The 17,493-nt window shown below is 44.7% G+C and overlaps 1 protein-coding gene across 2 annotated transcripts; it reads left to right on the top strand.

The window, feature by feature from the left end:
- Positions 1 to 5,833: 5,833 nt before the first annotated feature.
- On the top strand, positions 5,834 to 16,721 carry LOC311131840 (forkhead box protein K2-like). 2 transcript variants are annotated; one of them, XM_084164969.1, is made up of 9 exons: positions 5,834 to 8,132; positions 9,308 to 9,502; positions 12,280 to 12,430; positions 13,296 to 13,442; positions 13,703 to 13,896; positions 14,183 to 14,376; positions 14,474 to 14,734; positions 14,855 to 15,052; positions 15,206 to 16,721. In XM_084164969.1, the coding sequence occupies exons 1-9, from the start codon at positions 7,852 to 7,854 to the stop codon at positions 15,415 to 15,417; spliced, it is 1,833 nt and encodes a 610-aa protein (XP_084021095.1). In that variant the 5' UTR covers positions 5,834 to 7,851; the 3' UTR covers positions 15,418 to 16,721. The 2 variants fall into 2 exon arrangements, with proteins under 2 accessions (XP_084021095.1, XP_084021094.1); XM_084164968.1 differs by having other exon boundaries at positions 5,836 to 8,132; positions 15,203 to 16,721.
- Positions 16,722 to 17,493: the final 772 nt, after the last annotated feature.

Below are 17,493 nucleotides of genomic sequence, written 5' to 3'. Positions count from 1 at the left end.
CTGTTCTCTCTGCTACTGCACGGCAAGCGGTACCGGAGCGCCACGTCTAGGTCCAAAAGGCTTCATAACAGCTTCTACCCCCAAGCCATAAGACTCCTCAACAGCTAATCAAATGGCTACCCGGACTATTTGCACCAGTTTTCTTAAAACTGTATTGTTGGTTAAGGGCTTGTAAGTAAGCATTTAACTGTAAGGTCTACACCTGTTGTATTTGGCGCATGTGACAAATAACATTTGATTTGATTCAAATGATCAAAGCTTGATGATTAACTGGTTATTTTAATCCGCTGTGTAGTGCTAGGGCAAAAAACAAAACATGCACCCCTTGAGGTCCCCAGGACCGAGTTTGGGAAACCCTGCTAGAGAGGCAAGGGGCCAAGAGCCAATAGCATTCTCACTGAAGGGCGAGTGAGGCACTTTCACAAGTGGGTGGAAGGGAGGACGTCGGGAGGCAGAAAGAATGGCACTAAGTACAAACATTTGTCTCCCGAATACAAGCTTACTAATTTCACGTAAGAATCAACTATGGGAGTGATGGTTACATGCTCCTTTCCTAAAAACCCAGAGATGGAATCGTTTAGTGAAAGCTCAGAAATCGAACCTGATGAAAGTGAGGATGTAGGCCTACCTGCGTCGACAGGTGCGGTGAAGACATCCGAGCCACACCCCCCAAAGATGAGGATAATGCCAGAGATGATTTTGGCCCAGAGGGAGTAAGATTCCAGGAGAAAATGGATTCAAGTCTTTTTTGCCGACACATATGTGGTATCAGGCTAGGTGGAGAAGAATCTGGGTACTCTTAACTCAGTCAAAGTATCCAGAAGTGGACTTGTGTTGATTATCTGTGTGTCCTCCACCCAGAGGGAACGGGCGCTCTGCATCACTTGCCTTGGGACCAAATCTGTGTCTTGATTTGCTCTCTGGACCAGAGCGCCACTGAAAGGAGTGATTACATTCTCCCGAGTGGCGCAGTGGTCTAAGGCACTGCATCGCAGTGCTAGCTGTGCCACTAGAGATCCTGGTTCGAATCCAGGCTCTGTCGTAGCCGGCCGCGACCGGGAGACCCATGGGGCGGCGCACAATTGGTCCAGGGTAGGGGAGGGAATGGCCGGCAGGGATGTAGCTCAGTTGGTAGAGCGTGGCGTTTGCAACGCCAGGGTTGTGGGTTCGATTCCAGTATGAAAAACAAAAAAACAAAACAATGTATGCACTCACTAACTGTAAGTCGCTCTGGATAAGAGCGTCTGCTAAATGACGTAAATGTAATTACTGGGGTGGCATTGTGTTGAGGTGGAACAACTGAAGATGAGGATCCCCGGTGTTGGTAATCCCCGCCCTTTTGGTGCGACACAGACCCGGTGGTGAGCGTGAGTTCCTTTTGAATTTTGATGCAGAGCTTTTGCTTGATAAAGTCATGCTAGGATCCATGCCAGTTATCCAGTGAGAGCTTTTGTTCCGAACCCACCACGGTGTTTTAGGTGTCAAACTTATGGTCATGTTGCAGCAGTGTGTAGGAGGGAGATTCCGAGATGTGAGAAGTGTGCAGGAGGGGGCATGGGACAAAGGAGTGTGTCGTTTCGGTGGAAAAAGCTGTTCATGTCAAAGGTGGGGGTGCCAATGTTGGTGGGGATCAAAAATGTCTGGTGCGAGAGACAGTTTGAGGTTGCCAGGGTTCGAGCAGTGCAGAAAGTGTCATATGCTGAGGCAGTCTGTAATACCTACAGGTTTCAAGCAGACCACCATAGTCCCTGTGCCCAAGAACGCCAAGGTAACCTGTCTAAATGACTATCGCCCCGTAGCACTCACAGCTGTAGCCAAGAAATGCTTTGAAAGGCTGGTCATGACTCACATCAACACCATTACCCCAGACATCCTGGACCCACTCCAATTCGCATACCGCCCCAATAGATCCACAGAATATGCAATCTCTATTGTACGCTACACTGCCCTTTCCCACTTGGACAAAACGAACACCTATGTGAGAATGCTGTTCATTGACTACAGCTCAGCGTTCAACACCATAGTGCCCTCCAAGCTCATCACTAAGCTCAGGACCCTGTGATTGAACACCTCCTTCTGCAACTGGATCCTGGACTTCCTGACGGGACGCCCCCAGGCGGTGAGGGTAGGCAACGAAACCTCCACCACGCTGACCCTCAACACTGGGGCACCTCAGGGGCGTGTCCCCTCCTCTAATCCCGGTTCACCCACGACTGCGTGGCCGCGCACGATTCCAACACCATCATTCTGTTTGCTGAAGACACGACGGTGGTAGGCCTGATCACTGGCGACGGTGAGACAGCCTATAGGGAGGGTAGAGCCTTCTTGGAGGTCAGAGACCTGGCCGTGTGGTGCCAAGACAACAACCTCTCCCTCAACGTCAGTAAGACAAAGGAGCTGATCGTGGACTACAGGAAACGGAGGGCCGAGCACGCCCCCATTCACATCGACGGGGCTGTAGTGGAGCGGATCGAGAGCTTCAAGTTCCTCGGCATCCACATCACTAAGGACCTATCATGGTCCAAACACACCAACACAGTCGTGAGGAGGGCATGACAATAACAGGTGGTGTCAGAGGAAGGCCCAGAAAAATGTCAAAGACTCCAGCCACCCAAGCCACAGACTGTTCTCTCTATACCATACGGCAAGTGGTACCAATGCACCATGTCTGGAACTAACGGGACACTGAACAGCTTCTACCCTCAAGCCATGAGACTTCTAAACGAGACTGCTAAATAGCTCATCAAATGGCTACCCGGACTACCTGCAATTACCCTTTTTTGCACTAACTCTCTTGCACGAAACTCTATGCACACACACTGGACTCTACCCACACACTCACACATACTCACACTGACAACCCAACACACACACACACACACACACGTTACTGCTAGTCACTTTTTACCCCTACCTATATGTACAGTACATGGCTACCTCAATTACCTCTTACTTCTGCACATTGACTCGGTACTGGTACTTCCTGTACATACAGTGGCTTACGAAAGTATTCACCCCCCTTGGCATTTTTCCTATTTTGTTGCCTTACAACCTGGATTTAAAATGGATTTTTGGGGGGTTTGTATCATTTGATGTACACAACATGCCTACCACTTTGAAGATGCAAAATATTATATAATAAAATATAATATAAGACAAAAAAACAGAACTTGAGCGTGCATAACTATTCACCCCCCCAAAGTCAATACTTTGTAGAGCCACCTTTTGCAGCAATTACAGCTGCAAGTCTCTTGGGGTATGTCTCTATAAGCTTGGCACATCTAGCCACTGGGATTTTTGCCCATTCTTCAAGGCAAAACTGCTCTAGCTCCTTCAAGTTGGATGGGTTCCGCTGGTGTACAGCAATCTTTAAGTCATACCACAGATTCTCAATTGGATTGAGGTCTGGGCTTTGACCAGGCCATTCCAAGACATTGAAATGCTTCCCCTTAAACCACTCGAGTGTTACTTTAGCAGTACGCTTAGGGTCATTGTCCTGCTGGAAGGTGAACCTCCGTCCCAGTCTGAAATCTCTGGAAGACTGAAACAGGTTTCCCTCAAGAATTTCCCTGTATTTAGCGCCATCCATCATTCCTTCAATTCTGACCAGTTTCCCAGTCCCTGCCGCTGAAAAACAACATGGTGTTCTCGGGGTGATGAGAGGTGTTGGGTTTGCGCCAAACACAGCATTTTCCTTCATGGCCAAAAAGCTCAATTTTAGTGTCATCTGACCAGAGTACCTTCTTCCATATTTTTGGGGAGTCTCCCACATGGCTTTTGGCGAACACCAAACGTGTTTGTTTATTATTTTCTTTAAGCAATGGCTTTTTTAGGGCCACTCTTCCATAAAGCCTTCTCTGTGGAGTGTACGGCTTAAAGTGGTCCTATGGACAGATTCTCCCATCTCTGCTGTGGAGCTTTGCAGCTCCTTCAGGGTTATCTTTGGTCTCTTTGTTGCCTCTCTGATTAACGCCCTCCTTGCTTGGTCCGTTAGTTTTGGTGGGCGGTCCTCTCTTGGCAGGTTTGTTGTGGTGTCGTATTCTTTCAATTTTTTAATAATGGATTTAATGGTGCTCTGTCGGATGTTCAAAGTTTCTGATATTTTTTATAATCCAACCCTGATCTGTACTTCTCTACAACTTTGTCCCTGACCTGTTTGGAGAGCTCCTTGGTCTTCATGGTGCCGCTTGCTTGGTGGTGCCCCTTGCTTAGTGGTGTTGCAGACTCTGGGGCCTTTCAGAACAGGTGTATATATACTGAGATCATGTGACACTTAGATTGCACACAGGGGGACTTTATTTAACTAATTATGTGACTTCTGAAAGTAATTGGTTGCACCATATCTTATTTAGGTACTACATAGCAAAGGGGGTGAATACATATGCACGCACCACTTTTCCGTTATATATTTTTTTAGAATTTTTTGAAACAAGTTATTTTTTTCATTTCACTTCACCAATTTGGACTATTTTGTGTATGTCCATTACATGAAATCCAAATAAAAAAAAAACATTTAAATTACAGGTTGTAATGCAACAAAATAGGAAAAAACGCCAAGGGGGATGAATACTTTTGCAAGGCACTGTAGCCATGTTGTTTTCTACTCCCTATATATTAGGGTTGAATGGTGGTTACCAATATTTACCGGGATTTACCACCCAAAACCACTACCTTTTCCCCGGATAAATAACTGTGAGAAACCGACAAATTATAATAAATGATTTATATGAACAGCATGGCGTGAAATGGAACTGTTAAATTATATGTGATGTCTAAATCTGGCTTCTCTACGGCCTCCGCATGATGAATCAACGCTCAGGTTTGGGACAGACATCTCATCTCAGTATGGAGCGCAGTTCACAATGCATGTAGACCTATCATCTCATCATGGTTTACTTTTTTTCTTGTGACAGGTAGGCCTACATTTGCAGCAGCATAGCCTATGCTACAGTAATATAAAGACTGAATGCATGTCTAATTTACCCATCTCCATCTGGCTTTCAGGTGACCACCTTGTTTTTTTAATTGTAAAGGTTTTTTATTGTATTTTTATTGCAGCCTATCACTCAAATATCATGGCTTTAAAACAATGCATGTGTGAGCACTCTCTCACAGTCGTTCTCTCTATCCATCAACTCCATTCAAATTGCATCCAAAATAGGAAATACTGTTCTAGATTGATATATAGCCCTATATATACAGGACCAGTCAAACGTTTGGACACACCTACTCATTCAAGGGTTTTTATTTATTTTTACTATTTTCTACAATGTAGAATAATAGTGAAGACATCAAAACTATGAAATAACACATATGGAATCATGTAGTAACCAAAAAAGTGTTAAACAAATCAAAACAAAACAAAATATACAATATATTTTGATTTGTTTAACACATTTGTGGTTACTACATAATTCCATGTGTTATTTCATAGTTTTGATGTCTTCACTATTATTCTACAATGTAGAAAATAGTAAAAATAAAGAAAAACCCTGGAATGAGTAGGTGTCCAAACTTTGGACTGGTACTGTATATATATACACAGTGCCTTCGGAAAGTATTCAGACCCCTTGACTTTTTCCACATTCTGTTACATTACAGCCTTATTCTAAAATGGATTAAATAAAACATTTTCCTCAGCAATCTACACACAATACCCCATAATGACAAAGTGAAAACAGGTTTTTATAAATGTTTGCAAATGTATTAAATATAAAAAACAGATACATTATTTACCTAAGTATTCAGACCCTTTGCTATGAGACTCGAAATTGAGCTCAGGTTCATCCTGTTTCCATTGATCATCCTTGAGATGTTTCTACAACTTGACTGGAGTCCACCTGTGGTCAATTCAATTGATTGGACATGATTTGGAAAGGCACACACCTGTCTATATAAGGTCCCACAGTTGAAAGTGAATGTCAGACCAAAAACCAAGCCATGAGGTCGAAGGAATTGTCCATAGAGCTCTGAGACAGGATTGTGTCGAGGCACAGATTTGGCGAAGGGTAGCAAAAAAATTCTGCAGCATTGAAGGTCCCCAAGAACACAGTGGGCTCCATCATTCTTAAATGGAAGACGTTTGGAACCACCAAGACTCTTCCTAGAGATGGCAGCCCGGCCAAACTGAGCAATCAGGGGAGAAGGGCTCGAGAGTTCCTCTGTGGAGATGGGAGAACCTTCCAGCAGGACGACCATCTCTGCAGCACTCCACCAATCAAGCCTTTATGGTAGAGTGGCCAGACGGAAGCCACTCCTCAGTAAAAGGCACATGACAGCCCGCTTGGAGTTTGCCAAAAGGCACCTAAAGAAACAAGATTCTCTGGTCTGATGAAACCAAGATTCAACTCTTTGGCCTGAATTCCAAGCGTCACGTCTGGAGGAAACCTAGCACCATGCCTACGGTGAAGCATGGTGGTGGCAGCATCATGCTGTGGGGATGTTTTTCAGCGGCATTGACTGGGACACTAATCAGGATCGAGGCAAAGATGAACGGAGCAAAGTACAGAGAGATCCTTGATGAAAACCTGCTCCAGAGTGCTCAGGACCTCAGACTTGGATGAAGGTTCACCTTCCAACAGCACAACGACCCTAAGCACACAGCCAAGACAATGCAGGAGTGACTTCGGGCAAGTCTCTGAATGTCCAGCCAGAGCCCGGACTTGAACCCGATCGAACATCTCTGGAGAGACCTGAAAATAGCTGTGCAGCAACGCTCCCCATCCAACCTGACAAAGCTTGAGAGGATCTGCAGAGATGAATGGGAGAAACTCCCCAAATACAGATGTGCCAAGCTTGTAGCATCATACCCAAGAAGACTCAATGCTGTAATCGCTGCCAAAGGTGCTTCAACAAAGTACTGAGTAAAGGGTCTGAATACTTATGTAAATGTAATATCAGGTATTTTATTTTTAATAGATTAGCAAACAGTTCTAAAAACCTGTTTTTGCTTTGTCATTATGGGGTATTGTGTGTAGATTGAGGGAAAAAAAACAATTTAATCAATTTTAGAATAAGGCTGTAACGTAACAAAGTGGAAAAAGTCAAGAGGTCTGAATACGTTCACATTCATTCACACACGCTACTGCTACCATCTGTTTATTATCTATGCATAGTCACTTTACCCCTACCTACATGTACATATTACCTCAATTACCTGGACTAACCTGTACCCCTGCACATTGACTTGGTACCCCTTATATATCCTCCTTATTGTTATTTTATTGTGTTACTCTTTTTCCTTTAGTTTATTTATCAATTTGTACTTACTTACTTTTTAAAAACTCTGCTTTGTTGGTTAAGGGCCTGTTGTATTCAGCGCATGTGACAAATACAATTTGATTTGATAAGGAAACCAATATGTAATTTGGGTGAATTATCCCTTCATGAAGCTACAAAACTCCAGTCCATATCGTAAATCTCAGATTCCATCGTTTACATTCAGCCATCGATATGCTCTTCAGCCTACAGTGCAACCTACCGTGATTTTTATACTTACAGTGATTTTTTACACCTTATTTATATTTTGGTTGTCATTGGTAAACACGATTTATCTGCCTACCCAGTCTTTCAAGGGATTGGGCCGTTGAGCTTTCAGTCACCTCCTTTCCTCCCATTTGGCCTCCATTGGTTGGCTGTTGTCCCTTCTCCTTCTCTCTGTCGCGGCGGTGGGTCGGAGTTGCTGTGTCCCCGATCTGGCACGTTCCTAGCCAAATTCTTAACGGTTTTAAAATTGGATTGTCCTTTTACGATATCTCCACAGTGCTAAACCCCACCAAATTTAAAGCCAGTACTCCCTAATTCGAGCCTATTTCCCCCCCACACAGTCTCAATATTATAACCCCCAAGAAGATGGCGGTTGGCTCAGCAGTTGCCCGGCTTGAGGGCCGAGAATTCGAATACCTGATGAAGAAGAGGTCGGCGACCATCGGACGGAACTCATCGCAGGGCTCGGTGGACGTCAGCATGGGCCACTCCAGTTTCATTTCCCGTCGGCACCTCGAAATTTTCACCGCCGGTGAAGACGGCACCGGTAGCGGGGAATTCTACCTCCGATGCCTTGGCAAAAACGGGGTGTTTGTTGATGGGGTGTTCCAGAGACGAGGGGCTCCACCTCTGCAGCTCCCACGAATGTAAGATGGGGTAGTATTTTACATTTTATGTCGAGGTAAAAGCGCTAACGTAAAGGTGATGATATTCTGACCTCGGGTTGTTATTGTTTTGTTCCCTAGCCGCAGCACGTGTTGTGACAAGCGCCTGTCCACACACAGTGAGCCGCTGGTAACGCTGGCTTTGTTTGCATAGAAGGGTTACGCAAAGAACAACCAAAAAATGTTCTAATTTAACATTACTAAGCGTGCGTATGTAGGTACTGTAGTTGGCTAGCTATGTTTGTATATATATTTATTGAAAGCTAAACGTGTTTACGGGGAATGTGTATGTAGCTATCTAAGGCTAGCTTTACTTGTGCAAAGGGCCATGCTTTGGCTAAATGTCAGCTTCGTCTCTAGTCGGATGTGTTGCAATTTTTGCACAGCTTAATGTACAAATAAACAAGCCTGCCCCATGTTTTGTTATTGTCAGTATGGGCTGTAAATCAAGCTGAATTAATAGCTTTTCCAAATGGAGCCAGTAACCAAATGTTACCCGACGTTTCTGTTTACAATTTTACATTTTAGCAGAGCGACTTACAGTAGTGAGGGCAAATTATTTGTCATACTTTTTCGTGCTGGTCCCCCGTGGGAATCGAACCCACAACCCTGGCGTTGCAAGTGTCATGCTCTACCAACTGAGCAGGAAATGGTAAATAGAAATAGAGGGTTGGAAATAGTCTTGATTGTTATGATTAGTAGAACTGCATACAAATCTGATTCTATTGAATACATTTTTTCTTGTCATATACACTGTAAAGGTGCAGTGAAATGTGGTGTTTTACTGGTCTGAAATGTCAAATAGTTATATGTCACAGCATGCCAGTCAGCTGGTCCCATAGCAGATGATATGGTCCAAATATACCCCATTGTAATAGTAAGTAAGACCTGTTATGTAAGTGCCATTTATAAACCCTGTTTATAGGCTAACTCTTCTGGCCCACACTGGTTCAGGTCCTATTAGACTGCCTCTGCATGTTTTGATATGAGAAGATGCCCATTCAACACTGCTGGTGTGTTGCAGTCAGAATGCATAATGAAAGTGTCGTTCTCACTATTAATGTTGAGTGAGTCTTGGTAGGTCTGGATGGCCTGCACTTGTCATGTCCTACTGTTCTGTCTTTGACTCTCCCTCCCTCTCTTTCGCTGTTCTCCAGGTGCTGTCTCCGGTTCCCCAGCACCAACATCAAGATCACGTTCACAGCCCTGTCCAGCGATAAGAAGGAGCGTAGGAACGTGTCGGAGTCGCCGGTAAAGCCCGTCCAGCCCCAAATGGCGCCGCTGACCATCAACATTCCAGACAACATCGCACACCTCATAAGCCCCCTGCCCTCACCCACTGGCACCATCAGGTGAGACTGAAGTGAAGAGCATTGCAGATGGCAGGGTAATTCAAATCTGGATCTGGAAGCTTGTGAACACTTCTGGTTTTCATTCTTCCCTTGATGACCTGGTGGGTGCAATTAATTATCAGGTAGAACAGAAAACCAGCAATACTGCGGACCTCCAGGCTCAGATTTGAATACTCCTGGTAGAGCTGGGCGACATGGACAAAAATCAATTTCGCGTAAATTGACTGAATTATAATGATAAATTGAACAATAAATTCATAACATTAATGTGCACCAGTAGCTTTTTAAATATTACCCTTAAAACTACTAATACAACTTTGAATGTTGTAGCTATCAATTGTCCGGTTACCAATAGCCCATATTAGCAGACTTATTTTATTTCAAACTTCACATTCCTCTAGTAAAGGCTAATTATCGTTATTATCGATCAATAAAATTATAAATGGTCGGTATGGATACGTTTTTAGTTTATCGTCCCATCTAACTCCTGGCATATACACGGAGTGTACAAAACATTAAGAACAACTTCCTAATATTGAATTGCACTCCCCCCTTTTACCCTCAGAACAGCCTCAATTCGTCGGGGCATGGACTCTACAAGGTGTCGAAAGCGTTCCACAGGAATGCTGGCCCATGTTGACTCCCAATGCTTCCCACAGTTGTGTCAAGTTGGCTGGATGACCTTTGGGTGGTGGACCATTCTTGATACACACAGGAAACTGTTGAGCGTGAAAAACCCAGCAGCATTGCAGTTCTTGACACAAACCGGTGCGCCTGGCACCTACTACCATACTCCGTTCAAAGGCACGTAAATGTTTTGTCTTGCCCATTCACCCTCTGAATGGCACACATCCACAATCCCTGTCTCAAGGCTTAAAAATCCTTCTTTAACCTGTCCCCTCCCCTTCATCGACACTGATTTTAAGTGGATTTAACAAGTGACATCAATAAGGGATCATACCATTGACCTGGTCAGTCTGTCATGGAAAGAGCAGGTGTTTTATACACTCAGTGCCTTCGGAAAGTATTAAGACCCATTGAGTTTTCCCCAAAAAAATTACGTTACAGCCTTATTCTAAAATTGATTACATTGTTTTTTTCCCTCATCAATCTACACACAATACCCCATAATGACAAAGCAAAAACAGGTTTTTAGAAATGTTTGCTAATCTATTAAAAATAAAATACCTGATATCACATTTACATAAGTATTCAGACCCTTTACTCAGTACTTTGTTGAAGCACCTTTGGCAGCGATTACAGCATTGAGTCTTCTTGGGTATGACTCTACAATCTTGGCACACCTGTATTTGGGGAGTTTCTCCAATTCTTCTCTGCAGATCCTCTCAAGCTCTCAGGTTGGATGGGGAGTGTTGCTGCACAGCTATTTTCAGGTCTCTCCAGAGATGTTAGATCGGGTTCAAGTCCGAGCTCTGGCTGGGCCACTCAAAGACATTCAAAGACTTGTCCCGAAGCCACTCCTGCATTGTCTTGGCTGTGTGCTTACGTACGTTGTCCTGTTGGAAGGTGAACTTTCGCCCCAGTCTGAGGTCCTGAGCGCTCTGGAGCAGGTTTTCATCAAGGATCTCTCAGTACTTTGCTCCGTTCATCTTTGCCTCGATCCTGACTAGTCTCCCAGTCCATGCCGCAGAAAAACACCCCCACAGCATGATGCTGCCACCACCATGCTTCACCGTAGGCATGGTGCCAGGTTTCCTCCAGACGTGACGCTTGGCATCAGGCCAAAGAGTTCAAGCTTGGTTTCATCAGACCAGAGAATCTTGTTTTTCATGGTCTGAGAGTCTTTAGGTGCCTTTTGGCAAACTCCAAGCGGGGTGTCATGTGCCTTTTACTGAGGATTGGCTTCCGTTTGGCCACTCTACCATAAAGGCCTGATTGGTGGAGTGATGCAGAGATGGTTGTCCTTCTGGAAGGTTCTCCCATCTCCACAGAGGAACTCTCGAGCTCTGTCAGAGTGACCATCAGGTTCTTGGTCACCTCCCTGACCAAGGCCCTTCTACCCAGGCTGCTCAGTTTGGCCGGGCGGCCAGCTCTAGGAAGAGTCTTGGTGGTTCCAATCTTCTTATATTTAAGAATGATAGAGGCCACTGTGTTCTTGGGGACCTTCAATGCTGCATAAATTTTTTGGTACCCTTCCCCAGATCTGTGCCTTGACACAATCCTGTCCCGGAGCACTACGGGCAATTCCTTCGACCTCATGGCTTGGTTTTTGCTCTGACATACCCTGTCAACTGTGGGACCTTATATAGATAGGTGTGTGCCTTTCCAAATCATATCCAGTCAATTGAATTGACCACAGGTGGACTCCAATCAAGTTGTAGAAACAGCTCAAGGATGATCAATGGAAACAGGATGCACCTGAGCTCAATTTCGAGTCTCATAGCAAAGGGTCTGAATACTTACGTAAATAAGATATTTCTGTTTTTAATAAATTTGCAAAAATGTCTAAAAACCTGTTTTTGCTTTGTCGTTATGTGGTATTGTGTGTAGATTGATGAGGATTTATTTTTATTGAATCGATTTTAGGATAAGGCTGTAACGTAGCAAAATGTGGAAAAAGTCAAGGGGTCTGAATACTTCCCAAAGGCACTGTATTTATTGCGCCTCCAGAGGAGGTTTAAGATACCATGGTTATGTCTTGGATGCTTGATGGATCTAAGATATTTTCTGCCATCACAGGATTTCCATGTTCATCACCAAACCACACTCTCTACCACTCAGTCTCACCGTTTAAATTGTTTCTCACCCCAAAACAGTGCTGCCAACTCCTGTCCAAACTCCTGTCCGTCAAGTCCCCGAGGGGCGGGTCTGTCTGGCTATAGGATGGGCCGTGTACTGACCGCTGACCTCATCAATGAGAACTCCCAATCAGACGAAAAGGACTGCTCGGGAGGAGACAGCCCCAAGGTGAGACACCAGCAACACAGGGGCACATCCCAATAGTCTAAAGTGGCTTCCTCTCTATTCCTCACACGCTGATATGAAGAGGTCAGTCAAAGCAGTATAATTGAAGCCAAATGAGAGACCTGACCTTACAGAGAATTCCACTTTAGACGGTTGAAATGCACACCTAGTACTGGGGTGAACCGGTGATGTGGAAGCATTCAGAACGTTGAAAATAGAAATGAGACTAATAGAGCTAAACAAATCCCTGCTCTGCCTGACAGTTGTGTCTGTTCTACACAACGCGTTTCTATCTCCACGTTCTGTAATGTGGCACCCTCTTGAACACACCCCTGACTCCATTGTCTTTAGAGGCGGCAGGTAGCTTAGTGGTTAAGAGCGTTGTGCCAGTAACCGAAAGGTCGCTGGTTCTAATCCCCGAGACGACTAGGTGAAAAATCTGTCGATGTGCCCTTGAGCAAGGCACTTAACCCTAATTGCTCCTGTAAGTCGCTCTGGATAAGAGCGTCTGCTAAATGACTAAAAAAAAAAAAAAAAAAAGGTAGATCCCAGGGTGATGGGGAACAAACATTGGTTTTGTTTTGGTTCTCTGGGATGGGTTACTCATTGAAGTCCAAAAGTTGCCCAATGTTGGTGAAAATGTAGACTTTAGAGTAACGAATCCTGTTGAACTATAACTCTCCTTGCTTTCCAACGTGTGTGTGAGGAACGTGAAACTGAAAACCAAACTCTTGAACCTTTTTTTTTTATTAAAAAGTTTATTGACCCAGATAAACACATGCAATACATACACATCAATCATAACACAAATCTAATCAAATATCTGTAGCATAAAAGAAAATGCTTTCTCCATTTTTTCTGTCCTCAGGATGACTCCAAGCCACCGTATTCCTATGCCCAACTAATAGTCCAGGCCATCACCATGGCCCCCGACAAGCAGCTGACTCTCAATGGGATTTACACACACATCACCAAGAACTACCCCTACTACAGGACTGCAGACAAGGGCTGGCAGGTCGGTGAATCCACCCTGTATTTCATGCTGCTGTGGTATATTTCTCTTCAAACCAGACAAACTTGACATCTTTCTAAGTCATCCAGTCTCACTTTATCCATCACAACCTGTCTCTTTCATGTACATCTTTCTGTTCTAGAATCTGATCTGTTTCTCTCGCTTTCATCATTCTCACAATATGTCGCTTTTGTGTTCTAGAATCTCAATTCGCCATAACCGTACCATAGTAATGAATGCTGTCTCTCTCTACTGTGTTCTAGAACTCGATCCGTCACAACTTGTCTCTGAACCGCTACTTCATCAAAGTGGCTCGGTCTCAGGAGGAGCCGGGTAAGGGATCGTTCTGGAGGATCGACCCCTCATCAGAGGGCAAGTTGTGTGAACAGGCGTTCAGGAAGCGCAGGCCCAGGGGGGTACCCTGCTTCAGGACCCCACTAGGACCACTCTCATCCAGGTAAAAATCGTTTTCACTATAAGTCAGATGTTCCTGTATTTCCCTGTATATTTCCCTCTCGTATATACTGTAGTTTGAAATAGCATGCAGTTCTACAGCAGTATATTAACTCACCACAGTTTGGCAGTGCAGGTAGATGAAATTATTTGTCTGTCTGGGACACTGAGCTCTAAAGGAGTCAATGGGCTCTGGGTAGGATGTTTATTTTTGGCATGTAGAACACAAAGATGAAACTCTCTCACTTTTGCTAATCATTCTAATAGTCTACCTGCTGTTCTCCCTTCAGGAGTGCCCCGGCCTCTCCTAGCCACACAGGGGGACTGTCAGCCCACTCCAGTGGTGTGCAGACCCCAGAAAGCCTGTCCAGGGAGGGTTCCCCTGTGCCCATGGACCCAGAGCCAGCCCGGGCCATAGCCCCCACCACAGCCACTGCCCTACAGCCCAAACTAGCTGTCATCCAGGAGGCCCAATTCGCTCCTGGTGAGCTATGTTATGTTGGAGGTTGTTGTTTCAACTGTGTTGGTGGGTGGTTAACAACTCCACTTCTTGTCTGACCTCTGATTCTTGTCTCTGATAGGCTCCCCTCTGAACAGCCAGCCGGTGCTGATCGCCATGCAGCGACAGTTGCCCCAGACGACCATGAAACCTGTTACCTACACCATGGCAACACCTGTCATGACAACAGCTGTAAGCTCCGCCCCCGTCATGCAGACGGTGCATGTACTCCAACAGATCCCAATGGTCACCATGGCTACTATTGCTGCTACACAGAACTCCGTCGTTACCGTAAAGACAGAACCGCAGGAGAACAGAGGGGGAGACCACAATGGGGTCAAAGGTGAGGAGACAGTTTAGCGTATAGATTTACAGTTACATTTAAATGTTCTTTCTTTGCTGTAACAGTCCCTTATAAATGAAAAACTGTAGTCATATATCTCTGTGTTTCTCTCTTCCCCAGTCAAAGTGGAGCCGGTCCCAGCCGTCACTACTTCCTCTATAGTCAGGGCCAATCGCATCATCCAGACCTCCCAGGCCACGCCCCTAACAACGGTTACCATCTTGCAGCAGGCCCCCCTGGGTCAGCATCGGCTTCCTATAAAGACCATCACACAGAACGGGACTCGCCTGATCCCAATCACTACTGCTGCTAACACAGGTGAGACACACTCAAAATGGATGAAGCTTGTAAAAATGGCACATGATTGGAATGACATGTCTAAAATGACCAGCCTTTTCACTCAGTAGTGCTTGTTTATGTCAGGGTTGCCATGAATCCAGTAGTAAAACTCTCTCTCTCCCCTCTCAGCAGTGGTGAACCCCCTCCACCTGTTGGCAGCCCACGCCTCGGCCTCTGCATCACTGCCCACCAAGAGGCAGAACGGGGAGGTGGCCGACCCCCCCGAACCCAAGAGAGTCAAAATGGAGGAGGGGAGCGAGAGCATAATCCCCGCTGTAAACAACAACTCACACACAAACAGAGACGAGGAGAATGGGGTTAGTGAAAAGGCCAGCGATGACTAGAGGTCCTGACCCCTCTCCTCAATGAGCCCCCTCCATCTGTTCTCCCCCCCGACCTGACTCCCACGCTGAACCACGTTGATCATTACTCTAAAGGGAGAAAAGAGATATGGATCCACCTCCGGACTACAGAATGTGTGACCAGTAGACAGACCACTCAACCACTCACAATTGGTATAAAAATAGGAAAATAATAATTGAATGAAGTTGCTAAAGAGGTGACATTGTTTTGGAGAGATTAAACCTTAAGAGAAGCGCGGTAAACCTTCATATACAAGTTACAAAAATAAAAAGTAAAAAAATATATGTTAACAAGATGAAAACGGAACTACCAGAATCACCAAGGCTTCCACTGCTGATTGGTAGGTTCCCCTGTCAGTTTTTGCCCAGGACATGCCCCCAAGGGAGGGATGTAGCCAATGGCGTCATCCCGGCAGCATGATAGACAAGCGCTTAATATTTGGAAAGAAATGACTTCAACAACCGTTAACAGTGGTGTATTCCTAAAGGGTGTGTGGAACCATTTCCTATATCTCTGGCAGCTAGCCTTCATGTTGACCTGCCTAATGCAGTCGTGAGTGAGTAGAGATGTCGTATTTTGTTGTACACGTGTATCCTAGGATCGTCTTTGAGTGTACCACCCGTTTCCCAAGGCACAGACATTTTAGTAATAACCAATACTAAAAGCTATAAGAAATGAGGTCAAAAACATTTAACGTCACCTGATATTGTGGAATCTTTGTTCAGTGAAATGAATGTAGTCACCTTTTCCTTCAAGAACACACTATTGAGTGGATTGTTTTTGTTTTTCTGTTGTCAAACACAAAATAAGTTTCCAAATCACTGAATATCTACAGATTTGTCATATTTTAACAAATATCCTATAAGAAAAAGTATATTTCCATGCGTGTTTGACCGTATGCTTCATCAATGCTTGCATGTTACTGAATTTAGAGAGAATGTACATGAGCAGATAACTGAATATGGAACTGAAGAAAATAAGACTGAATCTATGCTATACTGTATGATTCTGACCAGTGCAGCACTTACCCTCTTCATTTCCTTTTTATTTTATTTCCCTTTATTCTGTTTTCCCTGTCATCAATGGCTGTGTTTGTTACCTTTTGTGTTGAAAGTTGGCAGTCTCCTTGCTTGATTGTTTTATTCTGTTCAGGCTCCCTGAAGTCTTCAGATTGTATTTAGTTTCCACGAGGAAAAACAAGTGATATGTTTGTTCTGCTTCGGTGGGTAAATGTGTCCTTTTTTTTTTGGTATTTTTTTTATATATAAATTAATTTCAACCTCTGTCCTGTCGTACCGTTGTCTGTCTGTGTGTTTTTGACTCGCTCTGCTACTGATAAAGGCACATTCACACAGAGAAACGGACACTCAGTGTTTGTCGCCTTGTCAAAGGACATTGTTTTCAACCTGAGATGCCTTGACAAGGGGGCAAAAGCCAGCCACGGTGAGATCAACCTTCCTTTTGCAAGGCGTCTCCGGGTTGACAGCGGTGGAAACCTTACCATTTTAATGTAACATCGGTGAATCTCTTATTTCCTCTAATGCAGTGGTCTTCTAGGGGCCCAAGCTACAGTCTGTTCTGTACCACTGGAGAGAAACGACACTACAGAGAAGCAGCTGCTTGGCAGATAGTTGACGGCTCTGCCTGGTGTTGAGATTAGGGAATACTAGTCTAGTGCTAGGGAAGTAGGTAGGACATGGTTTGTTTCACCGCGACTGTAGCTGCATTCCTAGGATTTTCACTGGTGTTCCAGGAAGTCACTGCAGGCCAGATGTGTGGGAGACCTAGGGAGAACACTTCCTCTATGAAACAGCACCCTATTAAACATTTGAGTCATTTACGAGATGCTCTAATCCAAAGCGATTTACAGATAGTGTGTTCATTTTAAAATGGCTATGTGAGACAACCACATATCACAGTCATAGTAAGTATATGTTTCTTCAAAGTAGCTACCAGCAAAGTCAGAGCGAATAAGGGGAGGGGGGGGGGATAAAGTGTCACGTGTGTGTGTTAACTCACAACGTTTTTTTTTTTTGGAGGGTGCGACGAGAGTATAT

This window comes from Coregonus lavaretus, assembly GCF_964263955.1.
Source record: "Coregonus lavaretus genome assembly, chromosome: 1".
Taxonomy (NCBI): domain Eukaryota; kingdom Metazoa; phylum Chordata; class Actinopteri; order Salmoniformes; family Salmonidae; genus Coregonus; species Coregonus lavaretus.
This window is presented reverse-complemented; position numbering and strand designations above follow the sequence as displayed.